General features: G+C 39.2%; 2 protein-coding genes across 4 annotated transcripts in view; one reads left to right on the top strand and one right to left on the bottom strand.

Moving 5' to 3' along the window:
- The window catches only part of dgt1 (dim gamma-tubulin 1), a 98576-nt gene extending 96229 nt beyond the window's left edge, over nt 1–2347 (bottom strand). For both annotated transcript variants that reach the window (XM_071660732.1, XM_071660734.1), the window contains exon 1: nt 2060–2347. The gene's annotated coding sequence lies outside the window, so the exon portion shown is untranslated. The remainder of the gene's footprint in view (nt 1–2059) is intronic.
- A 415-nt stretch (nt 2348–2762) lies between these two features.
- The window catches only part of CycT (Cyclin T), a 132363-nt gene continuing 118671 nt past the window's right edge, over nt 2763–16454 (top strand). Inside the window, exon 1 of one of the 2 annotated variants that reach the window (XM_071660706.1) lies at nt 2763–2944. Coding sequence is in view for 1 of the 2 variants with exons in the window: in XM_071660705.1 (XP_071516806.1) it covers nt 2799–2944 (146 nt within the window). In the remaining variant the exon portion in view is untranslated. The remainder of the gene's footprint in view (nt 2945–16454) is intronic. The other variant, XM_071660705.1, reaches the window with a different exon arrangement.

Below are 16454 nucleotides of genomic sequence, written 5' to 3'. Positions count from 1 at the left end.
GATGTCAATATCTTAGAGGGAAGGTGAAGTAAGGAAAGTTCTAGTTGATAATGGTGCCAAAAGTGAAGTTGTCTACATACTTCCAGCTTCTGTTTGTGTTCTTCAGGGTTTCACTGATAAGGATAGGGAAGCAAAGCAGCCCCACAATGGTGCCCTGTGAGACCCTGTGGGTGAGGGATGGTAAGGTGGAGGTGGCATATTGCGCTCAGGAAGTCAGCCAGTCATGAGACGAGACACCCCAGTTGTCCAAGGTAAATGACTTTCTTTATGATGCTATGGTTGACCAAGTCAAAAGCCTTGAAGGAGCCTATAAAGGTGAGTTCTAGCGAGGTCTTGCACTTCTTTGAGCTATTGTAAATGATGTCTAGGAGGCTGATAAGTTTCATTTTACTAATGTCCTTGGGATACCATATGGTAAGGGACTTAAATTACTGGGAACAGTTGAAATCTCTGAAGCTATATTCCCTGGAGTACATATGGGAAAGGGATATATCATTGTCTACACATGGAAAATCCTAGGATGTATGGTTGCCAACTTCCATTTAGAAATAGTAACGTACTACCATGAAAAGCGTAGCATGGAAGTCCAAAGGTACGACATACAAAAAGAGAGAGAACACCTTAAATATCTGGGTTGGTGACTCTACAGTACCTTGCCAGCTACCATAAGAAACAATGAAATGCACAGCACAAAATTTTAAGAGTGTACCAAACAAGTACCACAAAGTGTACCAGACAAGCCAAGTTATGGGGGCTACATAGGCCTAAAGGTAACATCTTCCAACACCTTAGTTGACCAACAACCCAATAAAACAGCCAGGGCTGTAGGGGTGAAGAATCCCAAAGAAAGCACCAGGTATGCCATAGGTGTCCCTCCTGTTCATTCAATACTGGCTAGATTTAAACAAAAGTGTTACAAATGAATTATGCACACTCAACTGTCGATTGAGTGTTTTTACCCCAATATTTCAAAACCCTGCCATGGTACGAAAACATAAAACTAGCATAGTTTGAGATGCTACACCTAAAATGCCACACACTAGCATGTACTCTACACATTCCAAGGATTCAATTAGTACCAAAATTGTCATCATCAATTTTTCCTGCATGTATGTCTTCAACAACTTTACCCTCTACACAGCGTAAGGATTCATTGCATATTAATTTCATTAAATTGTAAGGAATTAATGGCTAACAATTTCATAAAATTCTATCTAGAAAATGCACATCCATATTCCATCATTTTACCAAGCTAACCATAATATGATCGATTTCCCTCTCAGTAGACTGACTGACGGCAGTTGCAAAATACTGGGAATATCAGCATCATATGCACAACTTGTAATATTAAATTCTTCAATCACATGCTCTCTCACTGCAGTCTTGAGCTGGTAATTGCAATGTCTTTAATCTTTCTGGATACGATTAGTGTCTCAATTATGGCAGCAGAGTGGCTCTTCTTTGGACGTTCTCAAGGGCCTCAATATATGGTGTATGGTGCCCTAATGGAGTTTCCTTGTTCAAGATGCACTCACATTAAGGACATGATGGCAAAAGATGTCTCAAATGAGGTCCATGACTTTTGGAGCACTTACACCAGGACTCACAACACAGATCTGATCATAAAGGTATAGGACTTGGGTCAGTTGTCTACTGGATATAAAGGTATTGAATGTGGAGCTTTATGCCGTTCAACTATTTCCATCTTACTAGTTCAGTAAACTTTTCTATATCATGCCCTGCCACTCTCAGGTCGAGTCTCTAACACACAGAACTGTTGATGCAAACAAAACTAACAACTTCCCAGACAGCTTCGTTATGTCGCAAACTATTACACAGTCTATGGTGCGTACTAATAAATTCACCAAAGTATTCCAATCCCAGTAATTCAACTGCATCTTGTGGCAGGTATTCACCCGAGTGGATCCTTTTCCCAACTTATCCTACAAATGCTTATATCATTTGCCCTTCCCAGAGAGCCTTTTACCATTATACTGCAGAACAATTCGACACAGTAACAGTACTATACTAACACCTTTCTGAAACAATTTTTACCTACCTTTCGTATTAAGTTACGTTATTTGGGAGATGCCTGATATGGTAACGTAACTTTACTCAAGTAATCAGCTCCTGAGAGAAGCCATGAATTCCTACCAACTCCATTCTGATATAATTTTTCATTTCTTGTGAGTGCTTCTCACTATGCTTTCACTAAAGTATATTGACAACGTGTTCTATTGCATCACTGTTAACTGACAATGATGTTCATCAACCCGAGACTTGAGCTCCAGCTGGAGTCACGGTAAACACACCTAACACTATCAACATTCACCGTAAACTGTCGCAATTCTTTCCAGGAACACCGTTTCCGTGATGTCAAACTGTGGTATCATAATATTCTAAAAGTCATACAACAATCTATATTTTTATGTTACCGCATAGATATCAAATGATATTAATGGAAATAAAATGAATAATTTATGCTTATTTGAATTTTATCAAATAATACTTGTGAAAAACATTAATGTTTTTTCCCAATAAAAAGTATGGGAAGAACTTATAATAACTGTAAAAAGCAATAAACTTTTAAATCTAATCCTGGCACGTAATACAATCAAAATATATCATACATGACATAAAAAAATAGAAAAGCATAATAATCATAAGTAATTTGAAATAAATACGTCATGATAATAAGATATATGAGAAATAATATTGTTCAACCAAAATTCGGAATGGAAAGTTATTGGAACTATAGAGTTTCCGGCGTGACGTCACAACAGTCCGGTGTTGTGCTCATGGCGGCGGAGGAGAGATGGTATTTTACCAGGGAAGAATTAAACAATTCACCCAGCAGAAGATGTGGAATCGACGCAGAAAAAGAATTATCGTATCGTCAGCAAGGTGCAAATTTAATCCAGGATATGGGCCAGCGATTACAAGTGTATCCTTTTATAGTAATGTACTTGACTGATGCTTCTCGGCCTTGGGAAACACCTCTTCATGTTAAGTAATTTATTACTTAAACTCATACTATTTCGTAGATGTCTGACATTCGTTCTATATCACGAGAGTCCTGAGAAAAGAATTAGTGCATCAAAAGTCTATAATGATATACTTATTCAATAGAAATATGTACGTTGTTATTGTGCATCTCGACGTTGTCATGGTTGAGGCAGCCATGTTTGCTCACATGACCTGCTAAACGTGTACTATTAAAAGCATTTGATATCTCTAAACTTTATTGAAGTTAACGTAAGCATTTATTCAGACAAGGATTGGCGTGAGTCGAAACCATGTGTTGATTGAGATGGGAGGCGAGATGCGTGAGGAGCACGATGGAACATGCGTGGCACATTGTTAGGAAACGTGCATTGTGTAGTGGCTCTGTAGTGCTGTGTTTACTGGTGACCATATCATCTAATTCATATTTTGTTTAGTTGGTTATGTGAATGTACGCTTACCATATTACCTATAGTAATGTAATATAATGCATGGTCGTGTATGATATGGTAAAGTTTATGTTACCTCGGCATTATGTCTTGATATTGAGTGATTTTGCAATGCTTGTGTTGTGTTCAAGGACTGCTCGGGATTGCATTGGGGTGGGCCCACGTGCATCTCTGTCTGTGTACTTCATCTAACTTTGAATGTGTTGAACCATGCCAGTCTGAGTGTTCAGCCAGTACCAAATTCTTGACATGTCTACTTTCATTTTTTTTTTTTTTTTGTGTTCCTGCTGAAAAAGATTTCATTAGATTTTGTAGGGTTATGGAAGTATTTGTTCAGAAATCATGCAATTGGGAATGCTGGTGCATCATGTATGTTGATTACATTTGATATAGATCAAGTATTTTCTGGTTGTATTATAGCTTTTAATAGCTGTTATCCCAAAATTTAGATGTGAATCATTTCAGGTAGGCAAGGGCCTGTCCAGATTCGAATCCTAGGAAAGGTAGTTTGCTTATAAGCAACCCAACTGTTATTTTTCCTTTGGGTTTGAGTGGGATACTGACTTAACCTGTGTAAGTATATACAGTGTGAATACTTGTCCTCTCTAAGGCCATTGCATTTGATTTTAAATGTTTCATATATATATATATATATATATATATATATATATATATATATATAATATATATATATATATATATATATATATATATATAGTACTTTGTCGCTGTCTCCTGCGTTTTATGTAGTTGTATATACATGTACAAATAAATGCAAAGGTTTTTGAACTAGTATAGAGTAAAGGATGGGTGGACTTTGGAGTTCGAACAGTTATTTGCCGATGAATAGCATTGTTTTGAGTAAGAAACTGCAGAAGTTGGTGTCTGAGTTTGGGAAAGTGTGTGAAAGGAGAAAGTTGATAGCAATTATGAATAAAAGCAAGGTTATGAAATTGGCCAATTTCATGTCTGGTATCTGAGTAAGTAGATGAATAAAGAATGGTATATTGAATTTAGGCAGCCATGAAATAGCTTTAGGATGTGTCAGGATATTTTTGATGTTTTTTTTTATGTCTGTTGCCAGTAGTACTATGTGGGGGAAGGTGCTGTTGTTGGCTGAAGCCATCAAGGGTATACTGTATGAGGTCTGTGTGTCGTGTGATGGTTGAGCGTTTGTGTCTAAAGTCATGCTGTTTGGGTGAGTGGGATTTTTTTGAAATTCTGTTGTGGATCATTTTTTCATAGTTTGGATACTGAAAATAGAAGTGATATAAACGTTGAAGTTGGGTGGCTTGGAGGGTTTTAGTTTTGGTATTCTTTTGGCAGGTTTCCAGATTATAGGGATTTTGTTGTGTAGTTAGGCGTTGTTGAAGATATTTGTAAGTGCTTCGATTAAAAAAGGCCAAAATGTCTAATTAAAAAGTTTGATATGTTGTCATGGTCTATAGTACAAAATTTTGTGATTTTAAATGCTTTGCTTGTGTTAGTAAGAGTAAAGGGTGGGTGGGTATGTTTGTGGCTGCATTTTGTGGATTTTTTTCATGACACTTTTAGGGATAGTGTTCATATGTGGCTAATTTCATTGTCTCATGAGCATGGTTTTGTGTTTTTAGAAGGGATTTCTTTGGAATGTGTTAGGAATCTTCATGAGTGGTGGCTGGATTGGTGCAATAAGTGTGGATCTTCTATAAATTGCAAAGATGAGATGCTGTGGTTCAGGGTACCAGCTTTCAGTTTTTCTTTCTGTCATTTGGTTAGTAATGGTGTTATAGTTTGGATTTGTTCTCTAAATTTTGTTGAAAGTGTTTTTGTGTGTTTTTTTTTTTTTTTTGCATTATGAGGTGTTTGATTTTTGGATGATTTTTTGGAGAAAAGTATGAATTGTATTTGCTATGTCCTTGTGGGATGTACTTTTTAGGGTTTGGTTGAATATAGTGAAATATGCGATTTCATGATCTAAGGATGGGAAATCAAGTACGTTGAAATGATGGCGGTATTTATTATATATTGAATAGAATGGCAAAGGTGAGAATAAATTAATTTAGAGGAGTGGGTTAGGAATGGGAGGTATTAAGGGTAGCAATGCTGGCATGTATGAGAGAGATGAACTGCACACATGAGGTGGCAGGTGAGAGAGGATACCTCTTGGTGTCCTTGGGGGTCTTCACTCTTACAGCATGGGCCAGGCCCAGGCTATTAGAATTGGTTGTTGGTTTCTAAGTTGTTGGAAGTCACATCCCTCATGCCCACTTATCCCTGACATCCTGACTGGTCTGGTACACTTTGTAGATACTTGTCTGACACAGTGTTTAACTTATCTACCATATATTCCATGCTGTTTCTGATGGTAGATGGAAGGGTGTTGAAGAGTCTTGGGCCCCAGATTTTTTGAAGCTCTCTCTTTTTGTGCATATTGCTCCTATGGATTTCAGAGTCAGTATTTTACAAATTATTCCATACCTCTTGTTCCAGCAGGATGTTCATTCTGGATTTTTGCTAGGAACCATATCTTCCAGGTTGTTTTAGGTATAGATAATATGTTTCTCATCTGCCCTCTTGGGAGTATAGACTAAATTTGTCATTCCCAGTAATTTAGTTCCTTTACCACATCGTTATTGGCTACAAAAGGCCTGTGGACACTTTATAAGTCTGCAGTTTTCCTTGCTTTACATAGTAGGATACAACAGTGTTAAATTTGTGAGAGATTTAGTACCTTGAGTGATAATATAATTATTGGTTTTTCTTGTCTTGAAGGTCTGCAGTATCCAGCCGACATCCTTCTGTTTAAGACAACCATTGTTTTATTGTGTTCACTGGAAGTTAGGTCATAAGACATTATGTTACTCCAAGGCTTCTCATTTCAACTGATTTATGGTAGCGACAGTGTCTGACCAGTGTTAATTTTTTTCCTCCATACTGGAGGAAATTAAATTTACATCTATTGAAAAGTGAGTTGTTCTGGGGTGCCTAGTTAAAGATGTCATGTATATCTCTTTGTAGTCTTTCAGCATCTTTTTTTTTTATGTGATTTTCATACTCTTATATCACATGCAAAGGACGACATGAAAAATTGGCTTGCGATTCCATCATTGTCAGAACAGGAGGCTTGCAAGTACATTGTCTTGGGGGACAGAGCGTGTTACTCTGGATCACTGCACTGGAGATGACATGGTTTACAGGTACATGTGATATATTTGGTGAAAAATTGCATATCCATCTATTTTTCCAGTTTTTCCCATCGTTCACATTTTATGTTGTATGACTGTTATTGCATTTGCCAAATACTTTTGACAAATTCTGCTTAAATCATATCAGCATTTTCTTTGTTTTATAGTTTCAACAATCCTATCATTGGTCAGACAACTTTGAGAGGCAAGATTTTCTCACCCTAAAGCATTGTTGACCTGGGTTATGTAGCTTGTTAGCTTCCATAAATTCAGTCAGTTTGACTCTTAGGACTCTTTCAAAGATTTTTGTGTAATGTGCAAAGTGATACTAATTCTGTTTTTTTGGGGGGGATTGATTTGCTTCCACCTTGGTGGAGTGGGGCAATGTAGGTAAGTTTCAAACTCTTGGGAATGATGCCAAAATTTAAAGGATATTTACTGCAGTTGCTTGAGGTGTCTTGCATTTCTTTATAAAGATAGTTTCATGAGTTCAGTCCTGGGACAGAGTGCATGGGCAGGGAAAATGTACAGGATAAAGCAGCAGGAGGTCAAGAGGAAGGTGCAGGGGCTGAAAAAGAGGACTTATTAGAGCAGGAGTGAAAGAGTACTAGGAAAGTCCAAAGAGAATAAGATACTGTGTATGGATGGTTCAAATTAGAGAAAAGAGAATAAGTGGGAACATTGGTTGTAGGGAGGAGCATATTGGGAAGTGGTAGCAGGCAATAATTAGGTGAAGAGATGTTTTGAGTGCTTTGAAGATTTGTTGAATATGTTTGATAACAGGGTGGCAGATTTAGGGTGTTTTGGTCTGGGAATTATTAAAGTTAGAGAATCGTGGAACTCTATCTGTCTTTATCTCTCTGATGCCTATGCCCTACAGGAACTCTCATCAAGGAGTTAGCCGCAGCAAGTCTCCACTTATCCAACTTCTTTTATTCCTCCTTTGGATGTACGATTCCATGCATTATTCCTCCAGTACTCTTTCACAATATTTTACTATTTCACCAGAAGTTTTCCTTTCATGTGCTATCTTATTATCATACACTCTCCTTGTGAACTCCCTGTTTTACATTCTTTCCACATGCTTAAACCCCCACAAAATAATATTTTCACCCACCCTACTACTTCACAACTCATTCTCTTTACATTTCATACCATACCAAATTTTTCATACACTGCCTCATTTCTTTCTTCATACCATCTAGTCATACCTCATATTCCTCACAAACAACTCACTTCCAGAGCCTGGATTCTTAACTTCTGTGACTCATCCCATGTACATGTTTTGGCTGCATGGGTTAGGGTCAGTAGGACTATGCTGTCCCATAATCCTTTCTTCACTTCCATACTTGCAACTCTACCATTTATTGTTCTGTTAGGGGACTTCTCTCACCTTTGTTTCCTTCCGTATCACTAAATTTGCCCATGATAGCTCCCAAATACTTAAATTCTGTCATCTCCTCTAGTCTCCCCCCCCCCCCCCTCGTATCTGGAACACAGTTTAGTACACTTTCTTCTCCATCAGTAGGGCTTTTCAAAATCTGTACTTTTGTTTCTTTTCAAACACCATTACTTTTATGCACATCATGAAACACACAGACAACCTTTTGCAACTCTTCACTCAGCAAACAACACATTCATCTGAAGACAAGCAAGTATGAATATGTTTATATGTATATGGGCGTTTATGTGTATAAATGTACACATAAGAGGAATGCAAGCATAGTGCCATTGTACAAAGGCAAAGGGGATAAAGGTAAGTGTTCAAATTACAGAGTTTATAAGTTTGTTGAGTATTCCTGGGATATTATATTGGAGGGTATTGATTGAGAGGGTGAAGGCATGTACAGAGCATCAGATTGGGGAAGAACATTGTGGTTTCAGAAGTGGTAGAGGATGTGTGGATCAGGTGTTTGCTTTGAAGAATGTATGTGAGAAATACTTAGAAAAACATGGATTTGTATGTGGCATTCATGGATCTGGAGGAGACATATGATAGAGTTAATAGAGATGCTCTATGGAAGGTATTAAGAGTATATGGTGTGGGAGGCAAGTTGCTAGAAGCAGTGAAAAGTTTTTATCGAGAATGTAAGGCATTTGTGCGAGTAGGAAGAGAGGAAAGTGATTGGTTCCCAGTGAATGTCTGTTTGCGGCAGGGGTGTTTGATGTCTCCATGGTTGTTTATGGATGTGGTTGTTAGGTAGGTGAATGCAAGAGTTTTGGAAAGAGGGGCAAGTATGCAGTCTGTTGTGGATGGGAGGGCTTGGGAAGTGAGTTAGTTGTTGTTTGCTGATGGTACAGCACTGGTGGCCGATTCAGGTGAGAAACTGCAGAAGCTGGTGACTGAGTTTGATAAAGTAAATGTGAATAAGAGCAAGGTTATTAGGTACAGTAGGGTTTAGGGACAAGTCAATTGGGAGGTAAGTTTGAATGGAGAAAATCTGGAGGAAGTGAAGTGTTTTAGATACCTGGGAGTGGATTTGGCAGCAGATGGAACCATGGAAAGCAGAAGTGAATCACAGGGTGGGGGAAGGGGCAAAAGTTCTGGGAGCATTGAAGAATGTGTGGGTGAGAACATTATCTCGAAAAGCAAAAATGGGTATATTTGAAGGAATAGTGGTTCCAACAATGTTATATGGTTATGAGGCGTGGCCTATAGATGGGGTTGTGCAGAGGAGGGTGGATGTGTTGGAAATGAGATATTTGAGGACAATATGTGGTGTGAGGTGGTTTGATTGAGTAAGTAATGAAAGGGTAAGAGAGATGTGTGGTAATAAAAAGAGTGTGTTTGAGAGAGCAGAAGAGAGTGTATTGAGGTGGTTTGGTCACATGGAGAGAATGAGTGAGGAAAGATTGAGAAAGAGGATATATGTGTCATAGGTGGAGGGAACGAGAAGTGGGAGACCAAATTGGAGGTGGAAGGATGGAATGAAAAAGATTTTGAGCAATTGGGACCTGAACATGCAGGAGGGTGAAAGGCGTGCAAGGAATAGAGCAAATTGGAACGATGTGGTTTATGGGGGTCGACGTGCTGTCAGTTGATTGAACCAGGGCATGGGAAGCGTCTGGGGTAAACCATGGAAAGTTGTGTGGGGCCTGAATGTGGAAAGGGAGCTGTCGTTTCGTTGCATTATGCATGACAGCTAGAGACTGAGTGCGAACGAATGTGGCCTTTGTTGTCTTTTCCTAGCGCTAACTCGCGTGCTCGCAGGGGGAAGGGGGGTGTCATTTCGTGTGTGGCGGGGTGGGGACAGGAGTGAATAAAGGCAGCAAGTATGAATTATGTATATGTCTGTGTATGTATATATACGCATACATTGAAATGTGTAGGTATGTATATGTACGTTTGTGGACGTGTATGTATATACATGTGTATGTGGGTGGGTTGGGCCATTCTTTCATCTGTTTCCTTGTGCTACCTCGCTAACGTGGGAGACAGCAACAAAGTATAATAAATGAAATAGATATAGATATGTGGGAGACAGTGGGAAAGTATAATAAGATAATAGATAAAAAAATAAATATGAGTGGATGGGCTATTCTTTGTCTGTTTCCTGGCACTACCTTGCTCATGTGGGAAACAGCGATTAGGTATAGTAAATAAATAATGTGTGGGTCAGGTGTTTGCTCTGAAGTATGTAAGTGAGAAATACTTAGGAAGAAAATGGATTTGTATGAAGCACTTATGGATCTGGAGAAGGCAGATCTTTCCTCACTCATTCTTTCCACATGTCCAAACCATTTCAACACGCCCTCTTCTGCTCTCTCAACCATACTCTTTTTATTTCCCACACATCTCATACCCTTGCATTACACACAATCAAACTGCCTCACACCTCATATTGTCCTCAGACATTTAATTTCCAACACATCCACCCTCCTCCATACAACTCTGTCCATGGTCCATTCCTCGCAATTGCATAACATTGTTGGAACTGTTATTCCTTCAAATATACCTATTTTTGCTCTCCAAGATAACATTCTCTCCTTCCACACTTTCTTCATTGCTCCCAGTACCTTCACCCCCTTCACCACCATGTGACTCATTTCCATAGTTCCATCTGCTGCGAAGTCCACAACCAGATATCTAAAACACTTCACTTCCTCCACTTTTTCTCCATCCAAACTTACATCCCAATTTACTTGTCCCTCAACCCTACAGAACATAAGAACCTTACTCTTATTCACATTTACTCTCAACTTTCTCCGTTCACACACTTTTCCAAACTAAGTCTCCAACCTCTGCAGTTTCTCACACAAATCAGTCACTAGAGCTGTATCATTAGCAAACAGTAATTGATTCACTTCCCAACCACCCAGTTCATAAACAGATTGAACAACCATGGGGACATTCACACACCCCTGCCACTAACCAACATTCACTGAGAACCAATCACTTTCCTGTCTTCCTACTCGTACACATTCTTGGTAAAAACTTTTCACTCTTTCTAGAAACTTACCTCCCACACCATATACTCTTAAGGCTTTCCACAAAGCATCTCTATCAACCTTATCATATGCTTCCTCCAGATCCATAAAAGCTAAATACAAATCCATTTGTTTTTCTAAATATTTCCCACACACAATCTTTAAAGCAAACACTTGATCCACACATGCTCTACCACCTCTGAAACCACATTGCTCTTTCTCAATCTGATGCTCTGTACATGCCTTTACCCTCCCAATCAATACCCTCCCATATAATTTCTAAGGAATACTCAACAAACTTATGCCTCTGTAGTTTGAACACTCACCTTTTTCCCTTTTGCCTTTGTACAGTGGCACTATTCATGCATTCCACCAGTCATCAGGCACTTCACCATGGTCCATGCATACATTGAATATCCTTACCAACCAATCAACAACACAATCACCCCCTTTTTTAATAAATTCCATTGCAATACCATCCGAACCCGCTGCCTTGCCAGATTTCATCTTCCGCAGAGCTTTCGTGACCTCTTCTCTCTTCACTAAATCTTTCTCCCTTACCCTCTCACTTCATACACCACACCAACCAAAATACCCTATATATGCCATTCTAACATCAAACACATTCAACAAACCTTCAAAATAGTCACTCTGTCTTTTCACCACTACACTATGTTATCACTTCCCCATTTGCTCCCTTCACCAATGTTCCCATTTTTCTTTTGTCTTATGCACATTATTCACCTCCTTCCAAAGCATCCTTTTATTTTCCCTAAACCATAATGATATTCTCTCACCCCAACTCTAATTTGCCCCCTTTTTCAACTCTCGCACCTTTCTCTTGAACTTTTGCTGCTTTCTTTTATACATCTCTCAGTTATTTGTAGTACTTCCCTGCAAATATCATTCAAACACCTCTTTTTCCTCTTTCACTAACAATTGTACTTCCTCGTCTCACCACTCACTACCCTTTCTAATCTGCCCACCTCCCACCTTTCTCATACTACTTTTGTGCAAGCCATCACTGCTTCCCTAAATTCATTCCATTCCTCACCCACTCCCCTCAGGACATTTGTTCTCACCTTTTGACATTCTACACTCAATCTCTCCTGATACTTCCTCACACAAGTCTCCTTACTCTCACCATTCTTTTCTCCGTCATTCTCTCTTCTGAATGCCTCTACAAATCTTCACCTTCACCTCCACAAGATAGTGATCAGACATCCCCTCTCAGCACACTAACATCCAAAAGTCTCTCTTTTACACCCCTATCAATTAACATGTAGTCCAATAATGCCCTTTGATCATCTTTCCTACTGATATATGCATATTTATGTATATCTCTTTTTAAATCAGGTATTCTCAATCACCAGTCTTTTTTCTGCACACAAATCCACAAGCTCTTCACCATTTCCATTTACAGCACTGAACACCCCATGCACGCCAATTATACCCTCAACTGCCTCATTATTCACCTTTGCATTTAAATCACCCATCACTATAACCCGGTCTTGTGCATCAAAGCTGCTAATACACTCACTCAGCTTCTTCCAGAACACTTTCCTCTCATGACCAGGTGCATAGGCACCAAGAATCTCCCATGTCTCTCCATCCACTTTCAGGTTTACCCACAACATTCTAGAATTTACTTTCTTACACTCTATCACATACTCCCACAACTCCTTCAGGAGTAGTGCTACTCCTTCCTTAGGTCTTGTCCTCTCACTAGGTTTTCTCTAATGTGCATAGAATTGAATACAACAGTATATGTAGTTACTATTTTTTTTTTTCCATACTATTTGCCAATTCCCGCATTAGCAAGGTAGCGTTGAGAACATAGGACAGCCTTTGAGGGAATATCCTCACTTGGCCCACTCCTCTGTTCCTTCTTTAGGAAAACTAAAAATGAGAGGGAAGGATTTCCAGCCCCCTGCTCCCTTCCCTTTTAGTTGCCTTCTATGACATGCAGGGAATATGTGGGAAGTATTCTTTCTCCCCTATCCCCAGGGATAATTTTTTCTTATGTTCTGTAATTACTTAAATATTATTCCACCATTAGGTGGTTGCTCAAACACCAGTTGTCCAAAAGTTTACATTTTATTCAGTCAAAAGATTCAATTATTTCAATCAAGCTTTTGCCCTCACAATGGCATCATCAGGAATTTACCAGAAAGAGAAAAACTGTCACTAAAGTTGGATATTAAATGTAAAATGCATACAAAATGTATGTAAGAAACACACTTGGAGATAACAGTATGAAGCACATTAAAGTAAGGTTAAACACTAAAGGTAATACAAATTAACAATATCATGACGGCTATTATGAGTTAAAATCTAGATACAAAATATGGAAATTGAAATATAGAAAAACACAGTTGAGGGAACATAGAACAGTATTAAACAAGGTAGGAATATAGACAATCCATCACCGAATACACTAAGTTGGGCTAAGCGAGACCGTCATTGTCCGGAGGTGGAGTTGAGGTCAGGTTGGGCTTGTCTGATTCTCTCGTGGCCTTCGTAACCCAAGACTGGGTGGGTCAGTGACACGTTCCTCCTGTCCGGAAATGGCAGACTTGGTAGCTTGTAGCAGGTCAGTGATGTGTTCCATCTGTCCTAAAATGGCATTAGGTCTTGCATCCTATTGGTGGGCCATTAAAGAGCTGCATGGCAGTGGTCATGTTTGGATGTTGATGATGGATGCTTCCTCTAATGTGAATGGCTTCTAATATCTGTAGTTCTGAGAGCATTGAAGAATGTGTAGAATGAAAGATCACCTAGGATGACAGGATTTGGTGTGTTTGAAGGTATGTTAATTCCAACAATATTATATGGATGTGAAGTTTTGGCTATAGATGAAAAAGTGTGGAGGAGGGAGGGTGGATGTGATGGAAATTAAGTGTTTGAGGACAATATGTGGTGTGAGTTAGTTTGATTCAGTATTAAAAGAGTAAGAGAGGTGGGGTACTTAAAAGAGTGTGGTTAGAGAGAGCTGAAGAAGGCATGGTTTGGACATGTAGAGAGAATGAGTGAGGTAAAGTTGACAAAGAGTGAAGTAGAAGGGTAGACTAAATTGGAGATATAAGGAAGGTTTGAAAAAGATTTTGAGTGTTAGGGACCCGAAAATGCAGGAGAATGAGAGGTGTGCATGACACTTTACTTCCTCCAGTTTTTCTCCATTCAAACTTACCTCCCAATTGACTTGACCCTCAACCCTACTGTACCTAATAACCTTGCTCTTATTCACATTTACTCTTAACCTTCTTCTTTCACACACTTTACCAAACTCAGTCACCAGCTTCTGCAGTTTCTCACTTGAATCAGCCACCAGCGCTGTATCATCAGCGAACAACAACTGACTCACTTCCCAAGCTCTCTCATCCCCAACAGACTTCATACTTGCCCCTCTTTCCAAAACTCTTGCATTCACCTCCCTAACAACCCCATCCATAAACAAATTAAACAACCATGAGACATCACACACCCCTGCGCAAACCTACATTCACTGAGAACCAATCGCTTTCCTCTCTTCCTACACGTACACATGCTTTACATCCTCGATAAAAACTTTTCACTTCTTCTAACAACTTGCCTCCCACACCATATATTCTTAATACCTTCCACAGAGCATCTCTATCAACTCTATCATATGCCTTCTCCAGATCCATAAAAGCTAAATACAAATCCATTTGTTTTTCTAAATATTTCCCACACACAATCTTTAAAGCAAACACTTGATCCACACATGCTCTACCACCTCTGAAACCACATTGCTCTTTCTCAATCTGATGCTCTGTACATGCCTTTACCCTCCCAATCAATACCCTCCCATATAATTTCTAAGGAATACTCAACAAACTTATGCCTCTGTAGTTTGAACACTCACCTTTTTCCCTTTTGCCTTTGTACAGTGGCACTATTCATGCATTCCACCAGTCATCAGGCACTTCACCATGGTCCATGCATACATTGAATATCCTTACCAACCAATCAACAACACAATCACCCCCTTTTTTAATAAATTCCATTGCAATACCATCCGAACCCGCTGCCTTGCCAGATTTCATCTTCCGCAGAGCTTTCATGACCTCTTCTCTCTTCACTAAATCTTTCTCCCTTACCCTCTCACTTCATACACCACACCAACCAAAATACCCTATATATGCCATTCTAACATCAAACACATTCAACAAACCTTCAAAATAGTCACTCTGTCTTTTCACCACTACACTATGTTATCACTTCCCCATTTGCTCCCTTCACCAATGTTCCCATTTTTCTTTTGTCTTATGCACATTATTCACCTCCTTCCAAAGCATCCTTTTATTTTCCCTAAACCATAATGATATTCTCTCACCCCAACTCTAATTTGCCCCCTTTTTCAACTCTCGCACCTTTCTCTTGAACTTTTGCTGCTTTCTTTTATACATCTCTCAGTTATTTGTAGTACTTCCCTGCAAATATCATTCAAACACCTCTTTTTCCTCTTTCACTAACAATTGTACTTCCTCGTCTCACCACTCACTACCCTTTCTAATCTGCCCACCTCCCACCTTTCTCATACTACTTTTGTGCAAGCCATCACTGCTTCCCTAAATTCATTCCATTCCTCACCCACTCCCCTCAGGACATTTGTTCTCACCTTTTGACATTCTACACTCAATCTCTCCTGATACTTCCTAACACAAGTCTCCTTACTCTCACCATTCTTTTCTCCGTCATTCTCTCTTCTGAATGCCTCTACAAATCTTCACCTTCACCTCCACAAGATAGTGATCAGACATCCCCTCTCAGCACACTAACATCCAAAAGTCTCTCTTTTACACCCCTATCAATTAACATGTAGTCCAATAATGCCCTTTGATCATCTTTCCTACTGATATATGCATATTTATGTATATCTCTTTTTAAATCAGGTATTCTCAATCACCAGTCTTTTTTCTGCACACAAATCCACAAGCTCTTCACCATTTCCATTTACAGCACTGAACACCCCATGCACGCCAATTATACCCTCAACTGCCTCATTATTCACCTTTGCATTTAAATCACCCATCACTATAACCCGGTCTTGTGCATCAAAGCTGCTAATACACTCACTCAGCTTCTTCCAGAACACTTTCCTCTCATGACCAGGTGCATAGGCACCAAGAATCTCCCATGTCTCTCCATCCACTTTCAGGTTTACCCACAACATTCTAGAATTTACTTTCTTACGCTCTATCACATACTCCCACAACTCCTTCAGGAGTAGTGCTACTCCTCTCACTAGGTTTTCTCTAATGTGCATAGAATTGAATACAACAGTATATGTAGTTACTATTTTTTTTTTTCCATACTATTTGCCAATTCCCGCATTAGCAAGGTAGCGTTGAGAACATAGGACAGCCTTTGAGGGAATATCCTC

Source organism: Panulirus ornatus, chromosome 72, assembly GCF_036320965.1.
Source record: "Panulirus ornatus isolate Po-2019 chromosome 72, ASM3632096v1, whole genome shotgun sequence".
NCBI lineage: Eukaryota > Metazoa > Arthropoda > Malacostraca > Decapoda > Palinuridae > Panulirus > Panulirus ornatus.
Note: the sequence above shows the minus strand (reverse complement) of the source record. Positions and strands in the feature narration are given on the sequence as shown.